The sequence below is a fragment of the Numida meleagris genome, chromosome 4, assembly GCF_002078875.1.
Source record: "Numida meleagris isolate 19003 breed g44 Domestic line chromosome 4, NumMel1.0, whole genome shotgun sequence".
In the NCBI taxonomy this organism is placed as follows: domain Eukaryota; kingdom Metazoa; phylum Chordata; class Aves; order Galliformes; family Numididae; genus Numida; species Numida meleagris.
Window position 1 is genome coordinate 29,966,765 of NC_034412.1, and position 16,184 is coordinate 29,982,948.

Here is a 16,184-nt window from a genome sequence, read left to right on the forward strand (position 1 = left end):
GGACACAGTAATCTTAAGGAAAATTCTGACACACTAAATTTTACTGAGTGGTGTTTTTGTAATTATCTAAGATAAAATGTATCCACAATCTAAAGGATGAGATTGTAATAATCTGTATTGGAGGTACATCATACTATTGTACTCTTCTTGTGCACATTGTTTATTCTGAAATAATATTATGCAAGTCTTGTTCTTCCCCCAGTGCTCTCATAGTCTTTTTCTTCTCAGTTGTGTCCCACCAAGTGATGCACAGCACTTAATACACAACTTTCCTTGCCCAAGGAGGCCCTCTGAGAGTACGCTGCTGCTTTCAAAGCCCCTGCCTTGAGTGCTGTCTGCCTCTGAGGCATTGCTGTGTTCCAGCATCTGCCTGCTGCACTCTACCAATGCAGAAAAGCCACTGCTTTTCTGAGACTTCCCTGCATGTTTCCTCTAACTGTGACTGTTTCAAATCTCCATAGGATGTGACTTTTAGGTGATGAATGCATTTTTATACTGATACTTTATAACTGAGAAGTTTCAAATTTGAAACTATAATAATGTTAACATTAAAAGAAACTTGTCTCTGGTTATAAAATGAAGTAAATATGAAGAAGATTTCTTAAATTGTCTAGGAACGGTATGCAACTATTATTCTGCAACAGCAAATGCAATAAATTATTACAAGCTTTTTGCTGTCTTTAAGTACTGGGGTAGTAAATTTAGCTGGCTGAAACTGGAAAAAGACTATAAGCCTTCATACTGTTGTGTACATCTTTTTGAACTAGTTTCTTAACATTATTTCTTTCTCTAATTTCCATGTGAAATTTTTTCTTAACTTTAAAAAAAAAATGGTTAAAACTGGAGAGAGAAAAAAAAAAAACAGCATCAACCTTTAACCAGTGTTGACAAATCACTGTGTAGTTAATTTCTGCCTTACATGAACTGCAATGTGAATGTTTAAAAGTTATTTGTGACCTTGAAATGCATAATGCAGGTGAGAAAACTATCATTGTTTCTGAATCATAGATTCACTTTGTTAAGAGGTGAAATTTCTGTCCCTGATGTGTTATTGTGTTCTTTCAGTGTTCAGTTAATGCACATGAAATATATAAAAAACAGTTTGAATTGTTCATTGACCTGACAATTATAGTAAAGATAAAACAACGCAGTTTTTCTACCAGGGAAAAAAGACACAAGAGAAAGCAAACAAAACAAAACAAAACAAAAATGGAAGAAGAGCACCTCAGTGAGAAGCTGAGAGTGAAGCAGAATTGGTAAAATTCTGCTGCGTAATATAGGTGGCATATGGTTTTATAGAAAGTTTGGAATATTTGGTTCTATGGAACATTTCAAGGTCAGCATCGATAGAGCTGCTAAAAGTTAGTAGGTATTGATGTGTAACTTGTCATTCTTGCCAAGCTTAAGACTATTTCTATGGTGTTTCCTGATTGTAGGGCAATACGGATTGAACTACCCATAAGTAAAGTAGATCCCCTCTCTTTATTCAATTTTTTAAACAGTGAAGAGAGGCATAATGGAAAAGGGCTGGAAACATGGATCAAGGAATTCTAGGATTTACTCGGGCCACAGAAAGCATATATAAACACTGGTCATTGCAGTAAGGTGTATACACTAAAAGCAGCCCTGAGAGCTGCCCACCAACATGTTGGATTCCTGTGGAATTTTCAGTTTTCCAGTAAAAGTGGCTTTTGATACTATTTAATCTTTCAATTTCTTAATGGTGGTGAAAAATACATGTTATGCTTTGAAGCATGGCTGGCTGAGCCAGTTTGTGGGAGGAATGGGAGGAATCCTGGATGTGATGAAAGTATGGAGCAAGTAGGCAGTGGCCATAGCAGCGCAGATAGTAACTCAAGCTCACAACACTGCATGTGTGTGCTTTCGAATTGTGTCATTTTTGGCAGCTGGCAGTCATGGATATAAGCCTTTCTGGAAGGATGGAACTGAACTGTTAAGCAAGAGCTATGCTGCATCTTGCAGCCTATGAGAGCGTGTAAAGTGAACAGGTAGCATCAGTTAATCACTGTTAATTTGGTAAATGGTATGCCTGGTCCTCAGGTCTGGTTTAGGCGATAAATGTAGTCTTCCCCTAAAGAGTCTTGTAAGTTTTGAAGTGCACAGTAATGCAGGGGTTAAATTTCACGACAAGTATCTGTCTGCCCAGTAAGCCCATGAAGTCAGTCACATTTTGCCTGTGCTTTGTAGTTTCTGTAAAAGGATGCTGTGAATAAGGAAGGATGCTGAGGAAATAGTGGCGTAGGTTTTGCTGCTTTGGGAGAACTGTGGCTCCAAAGACAGTTTTCCTTCCCCACCCTTTCCTTCCTCTCATCTGCTGTCTCAACTAGTCCCTTTCATTCAGCACACACTGGATTTACCCTAGGACTCCCCAGATGTCTGCAAAGTTTTGAGTCCTGCTTTAGCTCCTAATGGGTGACTTTTTGCTATGACTGTCATTGTACCTACCTCTGAGATAGGATATAAGGAGATAGCGTATCCAAGGAAAGTACAGTTCTGAAGATGACAACTGCCATATACAGATTAAGCCACCTTTTCACCAGGAACTGTGAAAAATGTGTTTTTGCTAATAATACATTATGAATCAGAACATGCATAATCAGTATTGCTGATGTACTTTTTTGCTAGTTAATGTTGGAAATTTTAATTCAGAAAGCTGCTGGTTTCAGTCCAGACCAGTAGGCTCAGAAATTATTTATGTTACAAAAGTAGGATTGCAAACTGTCAAAACTGCTTTGTCTCATCTAGATACTCCTCTATTGTTGAAAAGAAAGTTAATATTTAGGTTATGATGTAATACAATTATATGAGTGACTTCAGCTCTAGCTTTAATAATTTCCTTTTCTCAGTTTCTCCTTAAATAGTTTTCTCACAATTTTCCAGTTGGCATTATATAAAGAAAGTAGTCAATGCCATTGAATCTGAATTACAAATTAAAGAATGTATGCAAAATAGCAAGTGTTAGCTGTACAGATGAAGGAGACTAGCCTATATGGGAATTATTGCGTCCGTAAGTTGAGAACTAAATTTGACAAAAATGTTAACCATTTTCAAAAAAGTGCAAATTAGCTGCATTTTTCCTCGGTCTTGACTATGTAGTTCCTGTTGGTTTCTGGGCTGGCAAGCAAATGTGAAAACAATACAAGAATTCAATACAAATAAAACTTTAAAAAACTTTAAAAAACACTAGATAAAGTTTTTAAACTAAAATTGAACTGGAATAATCACAATTTCTGCTGCTGCTCACTGTTTCAGGCATTACCAGTGAAAAACATTCAAACTGCAAAATTGTCACAGCAGCAGAGTGATATCTGTTTACAAAGTTCTGGTTTCATTTATGAACAAAAAAATAGTAGGAAATTGTTGACTTAAAACAAAAACCAAGAACCAGAGTGTAAGTAGTTACTACTGTTTTGGTTTTTTTTTAATACACCAAGACATTAGCTTTTTTTTTTTTTTTTTCCTGCAATTTTGTCTGTATATATTGTTTGGTATGTCACATAAGCCCTCAAAAAACACTTCTCGTTTTTCAAATAGTTCTGAGGGCACTTGAATGAGGACTTTGTTTAAAAGCTTAATGATCATCATAGCTTTGATCTCCTAACAGAAATTATTATATGGATCTACAAGTTACATGCCCCTAACTTCAGCCAAACCATCTGTTCTAATTATATGATTGCTGCTTTTGTTATCTGTAAATATATGAAACAGATTCAGTCATGCTTTGGCTGCATAGTTACAATCAAGATATGGGAAAATAGATTAGTATTCTCTTCTGCCTTTATTCATTAATGTATAATATTCTGCATGGATTAACATCAACATTTCTACAACGGTCTGAGAATACAGATCACCATCATCTTGAATGTTTCAGTGTCAGTAGTTTCCCTGCTTGACACCTGAGACCTTCTGCTGTTACTGAAAGTCATGGTCAGTGGGAGTTGAGGTGCTTGTTCTCTGCAGTCTGTGTTGTTTTTCAGAACAATCCCCATTTGTAACCTGAGTCTCACTGACTGACTGCTGTCAAGCTTAATGCAAGGCACTGGCAAAACTGCTGACAGCTTCCTTCCTTTGATCTCAACTGCTGCGTTACTGACCTGACCTGCATGAACCAAGTATTTTATTTTCTAATAAACAAAGTTGTATTTACTGTCTCTAGCTTGGAATTACGTACCAGAAAGAGGGAGATGGTGGTAGAATAGCACCCATATAAAACAGTTTTGTATTTAATCTGACATAGTTTAGCAAATGTTCCAGATGAAAATAAAAGGGCTTAGCTATTCAGCTGCAATAATGTAGATAATTCTGCAGGGATCACTTAATTGTGCCTTTAAAAAGCACAGAGGCTGCAGTATGTGTCATAGTTGATACAATAATTGTCTACCTTTCATAACTCCAGCAAGATGTTTGCCAGTTCTGAAGGTAAACCTGCAAATTCCACTGTTGCCATTCATGTTTTCAGTATGTATTAAACTACGTACACTGGATGAAGGTTTCTTCTTTTTCTCGTTGATGTGCAAATTGTTAACATTTCCTTATTCAGAGTTTTTGTTGTTGCTGCTGTTTTTATTTTTTTTTCCTCCTCTCTGTGAAATAGAATGATTGATCTAAAATTCTTCTTGGCTTCTTTTTAACTATTATGGTTTTGAGAAGTATTACTGCTTCATGTGAAGACTACATTGCCAGCCATGAACTCATCACCAGCTAACTCGCCACAATCACATTAAATGCACTGTACTTCATGTATAGAATATAAACTGTGTAAATGCAATTTCATCCTCATCTCTTTCTCAACTCTCTTTAACTCTTTACAGTCCTTCCCTCGAAGTCCAAAATATTATCCCTGGAAGATTATTATGCCTGGCTTTTTTGTAAGAGGTTCCCTTCCACATGTGGCAAAAAAATTACAAAATGATAGTTCAGAATCCTTCGTGTTCAAAGTAGTGTACATAGAGCAGCTTTTCAGTTACAGACAATATGCATTCCATTTTAGTTAGACATGTAATTGTGTTAATCCTACAAGCCTCAACAGTTCTTTGGGCCTGAAAAATGTTCGGTATTTTACATGTGATTGTTCAGTATTTAGTTTTTCTAACCTCCTGTAACTGTCTTCACTGCTTTTAATTTTCTTTCTTTTCTTCCTGTCTCAGTTCACATTAATCTCATTTTGAGTACAAGGAGGGGTGATTTGATGTAAACCTAGGTCTACAAAATGCAAGGGATGGTATCTGCTATTTACATGACGGTAACTTTTGTTATTTGGTGCGCAAACCGAAGACTTATGTACATAGCTGCCCTCAGCATTAAGGGAAGTTGGCCTCACAACACCTTTCCTCACAACAGGCAAAGAGACCCCTAAGAATTAAGCTCCAGCATTTCATTATCATGCAATGCTGTATAATAATTTAATTTACATCAGCCTATTCATTCCAATCTACTAGATTTTTCAAAGACTGAATTGTAATTTTGTGGCTAACCTCTGGTCATGCAAGGTCAGAATTTTTGTTATTCTAGAGACCTAATAAGTGCATGGAAGTTGGTCTTAGACTTAAGGCAGTGATTCTGACAGGGTTCTGACTTGGATCTTATACATCATGAGTGACCCTGGAGGAACTGCTTAACCTCTGTTTTTCAGTAATAAAACATATCTAATTATCTTGTGTTCAATTACCGTTGAAGTGCTCAAAGTCCTCTTGACCAAGATTTTTTTTTTTTGGAGGAAAGTTTCATTAGGCTACGTCGGATGCTAGAACATTCATTGCTCAACTGCTGACACACATAGGTGAGAAGAAAGCATTGCTTTGAACCATTAGGTTGTTGTTACAAGATGGCCCAGTACTTAGATGCAATGAGATAGATGCCATGCACTAGACATTCCGGAAAACTGTAGCGTGTGCTCTTACTGAAGTGGTGTAAATTTGGGGCTAAGAACAAGAGAGGAATTTGCAACTGTTCAGTTATTTTGCAGTATCTCTTATTTAATTACACTGAGAAAATAGATACGTGTTTAATTAATGAATATACGTATTAAAAACTATTATTGTGACTTGCTGATACTTTCAAGCTAATCTTTTTTTTGTTCACCTGATACTTGCAGACTTTTTTGATTAAATTCTGAGGTCTCATATTTGAGGAAGCTAATTTTAAGTGAAGGAAAAGGGGTTTTTTAGTTCTGGCCTTTAACACCTTGATCTTTTGAAGCTGAAGGTATTTTGCTGGGAGGCACTACTGGCTTTTTTCTGAAGGAAATTTATTTTGATGTCACTGTGTAACAAGAGCATGAAAAAATTACATGTTCTCAAGCCATCCCAGTTGCTGAGTGATTGCTTTTGTTACTGAAATGCAGAGCCATAGTGGTGGTGGAGCTACAAGTAAGAGTTCTTTTGACTCTTAAGTTGTGCAAGAAGTTGCCCTTCTCCAACTTCTGAGGCAAGCAGTACTTTACCCTTTGACTTCCTCGACTTACCCTTCCTCAGCCTAGTTATTTCTGGGACAGCACAATTTCTTAGGCACCTGTGAAAACACTCGAGCCATCTTTTTACAGGCAACAGTTGAATCTCAAAGCCACTTGACAGGAATTTTAGTAACTCAGAAATCATGGCTTTGTTCATAAGCTGCTGTCCTGAATGTGATAATGTATCTCATGTGCTTTGAAAGCAGTTCCACCTGCAGTGATGCCCGTTTTCTGAGTTGAGTTGTAAGTTACAGCAGTACCCATTTATGTGTTAGAAAATCAACCTCTGTCAAACTGAAGGTTGTATACATCCTCCCTAAACTTGATGATCTCCAGAACAAAATAATGCCAATGAACTGCCTAACAAGGGCTTATGGGTGGGAAATTTTTATATTAAATATTGTTAGCCACTTGTTCTACAGTAAGTTAGAACTGAAGAAAATTACTGTTATAAAGAATCTCATTAAATTAATCTGCAGTATCATACTATTTACTCAAAAATGTCTGTCTTACAGCTAAAACCACGAAAATATTAGTAACTTAAATTTTCTATAAAATATTCCTGTTTTTAATATCTACATGATTACCTTCCTTTCCAAGCACTCATTCATGCTTTTTATTTACATATATAAACAGACAAAAATAGAGTTTATACGCACAGAAATTCAAGTTACAGAAGTTACTCCACGAAATGAACAGGATTTATTATTTGTAAATAACTGGTTGTATGGCCTGTAAATAATCAACATGCTTATAGTAAAAAGTTGTCTGCAGTTTGCATTGCATGATTGGTTACTAATTTGCACAGTATTTTTTCTCTTTCTTGATCTGATGATTAACCACATCTAGGAGGAACTGAATTGTCTATCCACATATATTTGTCAGTTAAATAGCTGCTGCTTTGCCCAAAAGCAGAAAAGAAGTTTCTCTGCAAGGTTTCTGAAACTGTGTGTGAAATCTATGGTTTATACCTACACCTGGCCAGTGATTTTGTCCTTAAAAAACATTTGATTAAGATCAAGAGTAATACGCTACTTTGTGTGTTGGTGATGGACAAAAATAAGCAAAAAAGATCAATCTTTTGGGCAAGGGTTGGAGATAAAATCTAATGTGAGGTAGGGTTTAGACTTTGGTTTTCAGAAATGGAAAAGGTGTTATTCAACAGACATTCTGTAATTTTCTACATGAAGGCTGACTGCAGTATATGCAGTGTTTTTTAGAAGTTGCTATACAGGCATAAGATATGTGTTCATTTTGATTAGAAAAGAAAACCTAAAGACTTTATTTAATATTGACTACTTTTTTTTTTTTTGCCTGTTAAAGAAAGACTGTCTCCATGCTGTTCTTACTGAATAAATAAAGCTGGACAGATACCTTTGTTCTGCATCAAGCAGGATTGAAGTATGGTATCTCATTTGAATAACGTTGAATGCATTTGTGAAATACTGTTTGCCCCAACACCAGAGACCTATGAATGATAAGAGTTGCTTCCCTTGATTCTTTGCCTTTACAAGACTTCGAAGCCACTTCAAAATAGAGTTGCTAGGTACTTTTCATTGGTTTTCTATTAAATATTTAAAAAAATATTTCCTTGTAATCACAGAGTTTAAAGAAAAAAGTCAACACATCCAGTTCTTATAAAAGTTATTCCTGCAAGAAGTGAGTAGCCAGTAGTGAGCTATACCATAACCTCTTGCACAGCCTGTTATGACAGACATGTTTATTAATCACAAATAATTTTGGATAACATATCCAAATAAGTCACATATAGTAGGTATTCTTTTTCTACATGGTATATTATCTCCTGTTTCTATAAAGAAAAGAATAGTACTAACTTGTTCATGATAGGCATGGAATGTAATTCGGTTTTGTTTTTTAAATCTCCCCACTTTTCCCTTACATACCAGTATTCTATTACCACATCACATCTTGCCTATCTTCTATGCTTTTGTAAGAATGCAGTCTTAACTCAGAGACATTCAATTTTTCACAAAATTTTTTTACTGAATTAGAATGGTTTTGTAAGATTTAACTCATTCTTCTCCGTAGTTTTCCATAGTAGAATTAAATTATAATAAATGTTCTTAAAAAATCAGTTTTATCTATTGAAATTACTGGTTATGGCTCTCCCACACCAAAGCCACATCTTGAAGACTTTCAAGAAGAAAGGAAATGTATAATCCGAGCAGCTCTGTAAACATCTCCTTAAAAATAGAAGTTCTAAACAAAGGAACAAATTAAATGAAGAATTAGCAAGAGATGTAGTCACAGTTCTAAATGTTTTTACTCATTTAAGTTATATTAAAATATGCACAATTGTTTTGACTAGGTTGCTCAGTTAAAAATAGTAAAAAAAAAGCAGAAAGGCCTTAGGAAATAGGAGATTGTTGCCACATGGGGTGAATTGGACTAAGTTCAGTAACTTCAGAATCATGCATTTGGGGAGCAAACATTTATATTCTGCAGAGAAATAACTTAGCAGTACTGGGGCTGAAATCAGTGGCACTGTGAGTGAGAGAAATGCAAAATAAGAAAAAATAACAAAAATATTGTGAAGACAATAACTTAAAATTCTTTTAATCTGAAAATCAAAAGAAAAAGACATTTTCTAAAAGGTTTGGTGTACAGCAAGTTAATGAGAATTATAAATCTTGCTTTTCTTCATGTAGGATACAATTTTTATGCTTTTTAGCATTACTGTTGTATTTTCTTCCGTATCACAATCATTCATTTGTTTAATTAAAAATTTCTAGCATACATATATATTTTTTAAAGCTTCTGTTCTTAAAAAAAATGGGGTGAACAATTACACAAACAAGATACAATCTTAAAATGTTTAAGAATCTTTAAGCTGATCCTGTGATTTTTAAGACAAAACCATTGATTTTTAATCAATTCTGGCTATACTGTTTTTCTTCTGTAGGTAGCTATGTGAGGCTGTGGAACGCTGTAGTGGCCAAAAGAATGATAGAAGCTACAGGCCAGATCTCTGCTGTTATGTCTTGTCTGGAGCTTGCTTATCAAATCTCAAGCTAACCTTCACTAAAGTCACCAGCCAAAATGATGAAGGAGAGCAGAATCCTTGTGACACAAGTAAAGCTAACAGAAGGAGACTCAGAGAACTTTCACAAAAATGTAGGAAAAGAATTTTCTCAATGAAGGTCTCAATGAGCAGCTATAAATCAATAATTAAATGTTTGGAGTTACTGCAGCCTACAAACAGTGACAGAGGCTGTTGGCTGCTCTTCTTGGGAGCTTTGTAGCCCATGGCCCAGCTGGTCACATCTGTACTTTCTTACCCCCTCTCTGCACCCTTGCAGGAAGGGTGATGCAAAGCTTGACTTCAGAGGGAGCAAAACTAACTTGTAAGAAATGGCAGGCTGAAATATTGAAAAATGTCTTGGAAATGCAGCCATTTTTTTTGTATTATTTGGCTATTTTATATACTTCTGAGAAGACAGTATTGATCCCTAGGTACATAACTGTTCAGTTTACTCAGCTGGATGTGAAGTCCTTATTTAAATTAGAGCTTGGAGAACACTGTGCAACACCTGAAGAATCAGTTACATTCTGAATAAGCAATAGACCTGCTTATTATACTACATATTTTTAATTATAAAATTGGCATCTGTGGCCATTTCTTAATCTACTTAACTGCATGTTCAGGCAAAGCACCAGCTTTTTGTATCTATATTCAGATCTTCTAAGATTGCAAAATGTGTATGTTTCAAGTAGGTGCATTGTTATTAGTTATCCTTGCACTGCCTATACAAATAATGAAATTATGCATAAGGCATGAAAATACTGCATTATCAATAGTGTGAAAAATGAGCTGTGTGAAAACAAACATTCAAAATAATCTAACTACTGCACTGGACTCTAAGCCTTATGTGGCAAATTTGATCTTGTGTTTCACAGAATCACAGAATCATAGAGGTTGAATGGGACCTCTGGGGATGATCTAGTCCAACCCTCTGCTAAAGCAGGCTCCCTAGAGTAGGTTGTACAGGAAAGTGTCCAGGTGAGTTTTGAATACCTCCAGATAAGGAGACTCCGCAACCTCTCTGGGCAGCCTGTCCCAGTTCCTTGTCATTCTCACAGTGAAGTTCTTCCTCATGTTTGTATGGAACTTCCCGTATTGCAGTTTTTGCCTGTTGCTCCTTGTTCCGTCAGTGTGCACTACTGAAATGAGTCTGGCTTTTAAAATAATTTGACTCTTACATAGTGATATTTTGCAGTCTGGAAGTACTGGAGTGCTTAACTTGAATGGAGAAATTAGAAAATGGAAGTTAAACGGAGTAGTGATGGAAACACTGACTCTGTCAGTACTGGAATGTTAAAGTACTTTATTTTAGCTTTTCTTGCTGGACATACTAAACACCACTAATATAAAATTACTTTTTAATTTGCAACTTCTCTTTCTCCAGTTTTTCTAGTGGTCAGAGTTCCCTACTATAATTCCTCCCTAAGGCTGTATCTTAAAGTTTCACTTCAGCTGCCATTTTAAATTAACTTTTAAGAGTGTGGAGGAAGGAAAACCTCTCTGTTCCTCAGTGACTTTCAAAAAACATAAGTTCCAGCAGGATTATGCATTAGAGAAAACCCTGAGCTGTTTTTCTTAGGGCTCTTGTGCTCACTCAGTCAGTGTACTGTTAGACTCTGTTTATATTTTCTTCATTGTCATTACAATCCCAGATACATATGTTTGTATGTATTTCCATACATGGAGAGTTGCGAAGGCTTAAAGAAAAGAAGAATGAAAATGAAAGGCATATTGTATAAATTGCTGCTTGATGTTAGCGTACATGATCTGCCACCCATCTGGCATCTAGATGTACTTTTTTGTTTGCTGTCCTCAATTTGCTGTCATACAATAGCATAGACAACAGAAAGGCAAAGTAGGCTTTGAAGAAGGAAAATCAAGTATTTTAACCATTGTTCACCTACTACTAAAATACCTCCAGTTTGCTTCCTTGGAGAAGTGTCTTTGCAGTCTACTGATTGTGTCTCAGTGCATGCATTAAATACTTAATTGCTATCATTTTAGCACATAGTAGATACAGCATAGTTGAAAACTAAGTGTAGTTGCAGAAAAGGAAAGGCAGAGAGTGGTACAGTAGAAATGTCAGCAGGCAGAGAAATTGAGAGAAGAGAATGAAGAAGAAAGGATTGAAGAACAGAGAAATTCAGTATTATTTGAAATTCAGTAGGACTTAATGACTGATAAAACAAATTCCATTTTTTTTACATTCCTTTGATTTTTTTTGTCTTCCTGTGGCATTATTACAATATTTACTGTTATTTTTTAAGAGGATAGTTCTCTACAAGGTTTCATGAATGCTTGCACAGCCTACAGGAGCAAACCTAGGATGCAAGCTTGAGTTCTCATTCTATGAACTGATATATATACACATTCGTAAAATATCTCTGTTTTGTTTCTATCTGCACACTTTATTTAGCATTCAGTACCTACAGCAAAGAGATAGAGAAAAAGAGTAGATCATTGTTGTTCTCTAGTATCCAGAACACATGATACATCTTTAAATCAATCTCCTCTATACACAGGAATATCTTTTTTTGCAAACCATCTGCAGTAGATTTGTTCCTCTGTTACTACATTACATAAGTTAATGCTGCTCTAGTTAGCATAAGTTTGGAATTTTCAGTGGCTCCTTTTCTGTGTCTAGCCATCAGTCCTCCAGGTTGCTCTGGCTCAGTCTTCCTTTGGTAGTGATTTTTTGTTTGCTTTGGTGATCCCTTTCCAGAAAGTGAGAATGCTTCAAAGACTTGACTTTGAATACTTTTCAGTCCTAAGGAGAAGAAAATCTTACCTTGTCCATTCCAAGCATAATGGCAGTAGGGTTGATGGGGTCTCTTACTAGGCCTGTGCTTTTTAATGCCGCATACTATGTAGAGATGGAAATGTAAAATTCAGCCAGTATTTGGCCAGAAAATATTTCATTTAGTTTTGCTAGCTGGCACTTTTTTCCTTCATAAGCTTTGGTGAACTGGACTGGCAACTAGCAAGTTATTGCAGGATTGAGTATGTTTTGTTCACTTAATTTTCATGTAATCCCTAAATGAAATTCCCATTAATTAATCTTATCCTTCTATTAACTTAGATCAACAAGAAAAAGCTATAATTAAAAAAACAGAGTATAATAGAATATAATTAAATCTATTCCAATATTCTGTGGAATTGCCCATCATGAATGTGAATTGTTCTTCCCACAGTAAGCAGTGTAGCCAAACGTCAAGCCTGTTTCCCAATTCATCAAGCATCACCTTAATGAGCGCTGAGATAGCTTTGTGTTGAATTGCATAGTTACATGTTTGTCTGCATGGCAGCCAGCATGTGATGTAGCACGTCGGGACTTGCTGCCAGCAGTATGTCACCAGTGTGATGCAATGGGTCTCAGTCCTGAGTGCTGAGGTATAGCTCCCACTGCTTGAGACTGGCTGTGTGTGTGCACAGAGCAAGGAATGGTGTAGAACTTGCCTTCCTAAGAAAACAGTTTACTTACTGAACATCATCTGACAAAAATATGTACATTGATTTTTCACTTCAGGATTGTGTGCTCATCACAATTTCTTAACCATTTTGTAAGCACAGAATTTGGGAAGCAGTGGAAAGCCATACAATTCACATGAAACTAAGATGGGATTGATCTGTGAAAATAATTAAGCTGGAGGAGAGGTTTTCCTTTGCAGGATGTTTCTGGAAAGGGAAGAAAAGTAGAACTAATGGTTAAGTGGAGCCTCGTATTACAGACTCTTGTCTGTGATTGTCTAGAAATTGAATTAACCTCCCTCCTGTGCATATCGTTTAAAATGCAGCTTAGGAGAGGCTGCCCAGAGGTTAGGGCTCTGACGGTCTGGTGAGCAGAAATAGTAGCAGAGGTCCTCACACGGGGAGGAGGGAGGACTCGTGACAAGGAGAGGAAAGGAGGGGAAGAGGGGGAAGAGAAATGTTAATTTTGGCAGTGGAGCTGACAGAATAAATTTGTCTCCAAGCCCAACAGTTGTAAAAGTAGGCCAGAGGGGTCTACTGAGTAAACAAATGGAAGTTTGTTAGTTCCTTCCAAAAAAGATACTTTTGTGCACTTTCTGGGCACAACAGAAGACAGAAAAGGAACTTGCTGGACTTTTAATTACTGAAGAGAATTACGTATAGTTTTAATGATGCTATCAACATCTTTTTAGCCTTAAGGAATAAAAGGTCTGTTGTTGATAAACACAGAGAACTTGCCCATACTTCTGAGCCATTAAGGGGAATTGTCTTTCATGCTGGTACCTCCTAGGCAGCGGTGCAGGACTTGCTCTTCAGGCAGCATGCACTGCCAAATGTTTCATTGGCCCAACATAAATAAAATAGGCTGTGCCTTTACGTAGCAATAACTTACCCTAGGTAAATAGGCCCTTTTGTTGGGGTGTAACTTTTTTGACAGAGGAACACGTGCTGATTATATATATATATGTATATATAATAGGCTATAAAACCAGCTTATGCTCCTGTTCTGAGGTAGGAGTTTGAATTTCAGTAATATGGAACCACACGATTACATTAGATCAAGTGGATGTGATCTAAAGAAAAAAATCAAACATCTTCTATGGAGAATCAGCGAGTTTTAGAAAGAAGGAAGAAGGAAGTTTAATTGAAATGGATTAGACTGTGCTCAAATCAAGCCAGTACACAAGATATGCAGAAAGCGTTAATTCTACCTGTATAGAACAGGGAATAGGTTTAATTTTTAGGTGTGTACAATTTTCTTTAGATTCAGAAATGTCTCACTGCCTCTTTAAGAAATTTTATGCCACCAAGTTATTTCTTTGCAAATGCTATTAGACACTTCAAAGCACAATGTGCTGCTTTCGACAGCACTTTAGATTTTTGCAGCAGTGTAATGTCTTCTTGTGTGATGAGCCTGAACCAATATTTTATGATCTTTTTTTCCTTTGTCTTTCTAAATGTGTGTGGGCTGCAGATGGTTCTGTGAAGGAAAAGAACTCCAGAATTCCCCTGACATTCAAATCCATTCTGGAAGTGGGGGACTTCATTCACTAATTATAGCAGAAGCCTTTGAAGACGATACTGGACGCTATACTTGTCTGGCTTCAAATTCCCTTGGTTCAGATAGTACATCAGCTGAAATATTCATTGAAGGTAAGAGGTGAAATAAAAAGAGACACAGACATGAAAGATAACTAAGGTGAAGTTTACTTTTGGTTCTCTGTGTTAGGTTTACATTTGCTTAGTGATAATTGTGCGGTGTTTCTCAGCTTCCTTTTAATGCAATACATTCTGAAGATTACATTATATTAATTCCGATATTTCAGTGGATATTCCAAGAATCACTGGGTAGATTGCTATTTATTTGAGATAAAAGGAAGATCAAAAATGGAAAAGGAGGAACAAGTAGAGCTTTTTGTAAACATTTAGGTTTTAAGTAGCCTCTGTAAATGAAAGATTTAACTGGTTATACTAATAATGATCTTCAAGGTAGCAGTAATTCCTGTGACATTTCTGAACTTCCTCCCAGTGCAATTAAAGGTGACTGTCTCATATAAGTCCTCCTTAGTCATGAGTAGATGTGCTATAATTCTTCATATTTGACACCCTAATTTCAAGTCAGACTGTAAGTCAGTAATATGAGTTTTGTCCACAATCAAGTGACTGCATTTTAGTCATGGTAATATTAACTACATAATTACATTAATTGTATAAATCTGATTTTTACTTTAGTTAATGTGTCTTTCAAACCTTTCCGTAAGATCTTTGCTTTTACTGGTTTTGTAACTCTTTAACATTCATTTAATAATTAATTGAAAACAAATTAATATAACAAATACTTGTAAATTAGAACAATATTATACTAAAATTAGTGCATTGCTTTTGATTAACAAAGCAATATTTTTTTCACTGTAATTTAGCTGAACCATGGCAAAGCGCATTATTTATAAGGTTTCTCTTGTTGTATTTTTTATGCTCAAAATTGTGTTCTTGGGACACAGTAGCAAAATTCCTAAGATTTTTTCCAGATTTTATGAATTCTGGTAAGGTCTTTTTCTTTGCAGACGGGCGTATGATTTCAGAAATTCTCAGATATGGTACAAATTTATAGTTATACATGGAGTTATAGCAGTGGAAGCAGCACTAAAAACAAAATAGCTAGAAAGGGAGATACAGTGAGTAAGAATTCATTTTTTGAGATCTGGCTAAGTCTTACTGGGTGAAATTGCTGTCTTGAAGTTTTACAACATTTACCTTTGAAAGAGAGAATTGTACAAGCCATTAGGCTACTCCCTCATCATCTTTAAGGAAAGCAGATTGCCATACAATCATTGTTTTGTACATTAATAATCTTGATGACAATGGTGTCTCACACCTTCTTCTGTGTATCAAGCCCAGACATTTAAGACATTTTTATCCTTTACTCCAGAGAGACTTACATGTAGACTCACTTTGCTCATTTGACATTGCTTCTCCTTTCTTACCCTCCCATGCTACTTGTGGCTTTGATTTTTGTAGCCCATACTTTGTAAATAAATAGGGTATTTGTGTCCCTGAGTTCGACTTCTGTTTCACTGTGAGTCAATCTATGCAATACTATGCACATTGAATACGATTTCTCTGTGATTTGTAATACAAATACAGCTATGCATATATGTACAGATCCTTAGAGGAATTATAAGTACTGAATAAATGTCTAGA

At 36.0% G+C, this 16,184-nt stretch overlaps 1 protein-coding gene across 1 annotated transcript in view; it reads left to right on the forward strand.

Annotated features, from left to right (window-relative positions):
* The window catches only part of PALLD (palladin, cytoskeletal associated protein), a 132,425-nt gene continuing 130,681 nt past the window's right edge, over window positions 14,441–16,184 (forward strand). The window contains exon 1 of the mRNA XM_021393936.1: window positions 14,441–14,636. Within this exon, the coding sequence (XP_021249611.1) occupies window positions 14,441–14,636 (196 nt within the window). The remainder of the gene's footprint in view (window positions 14,637–16,184) is intronic.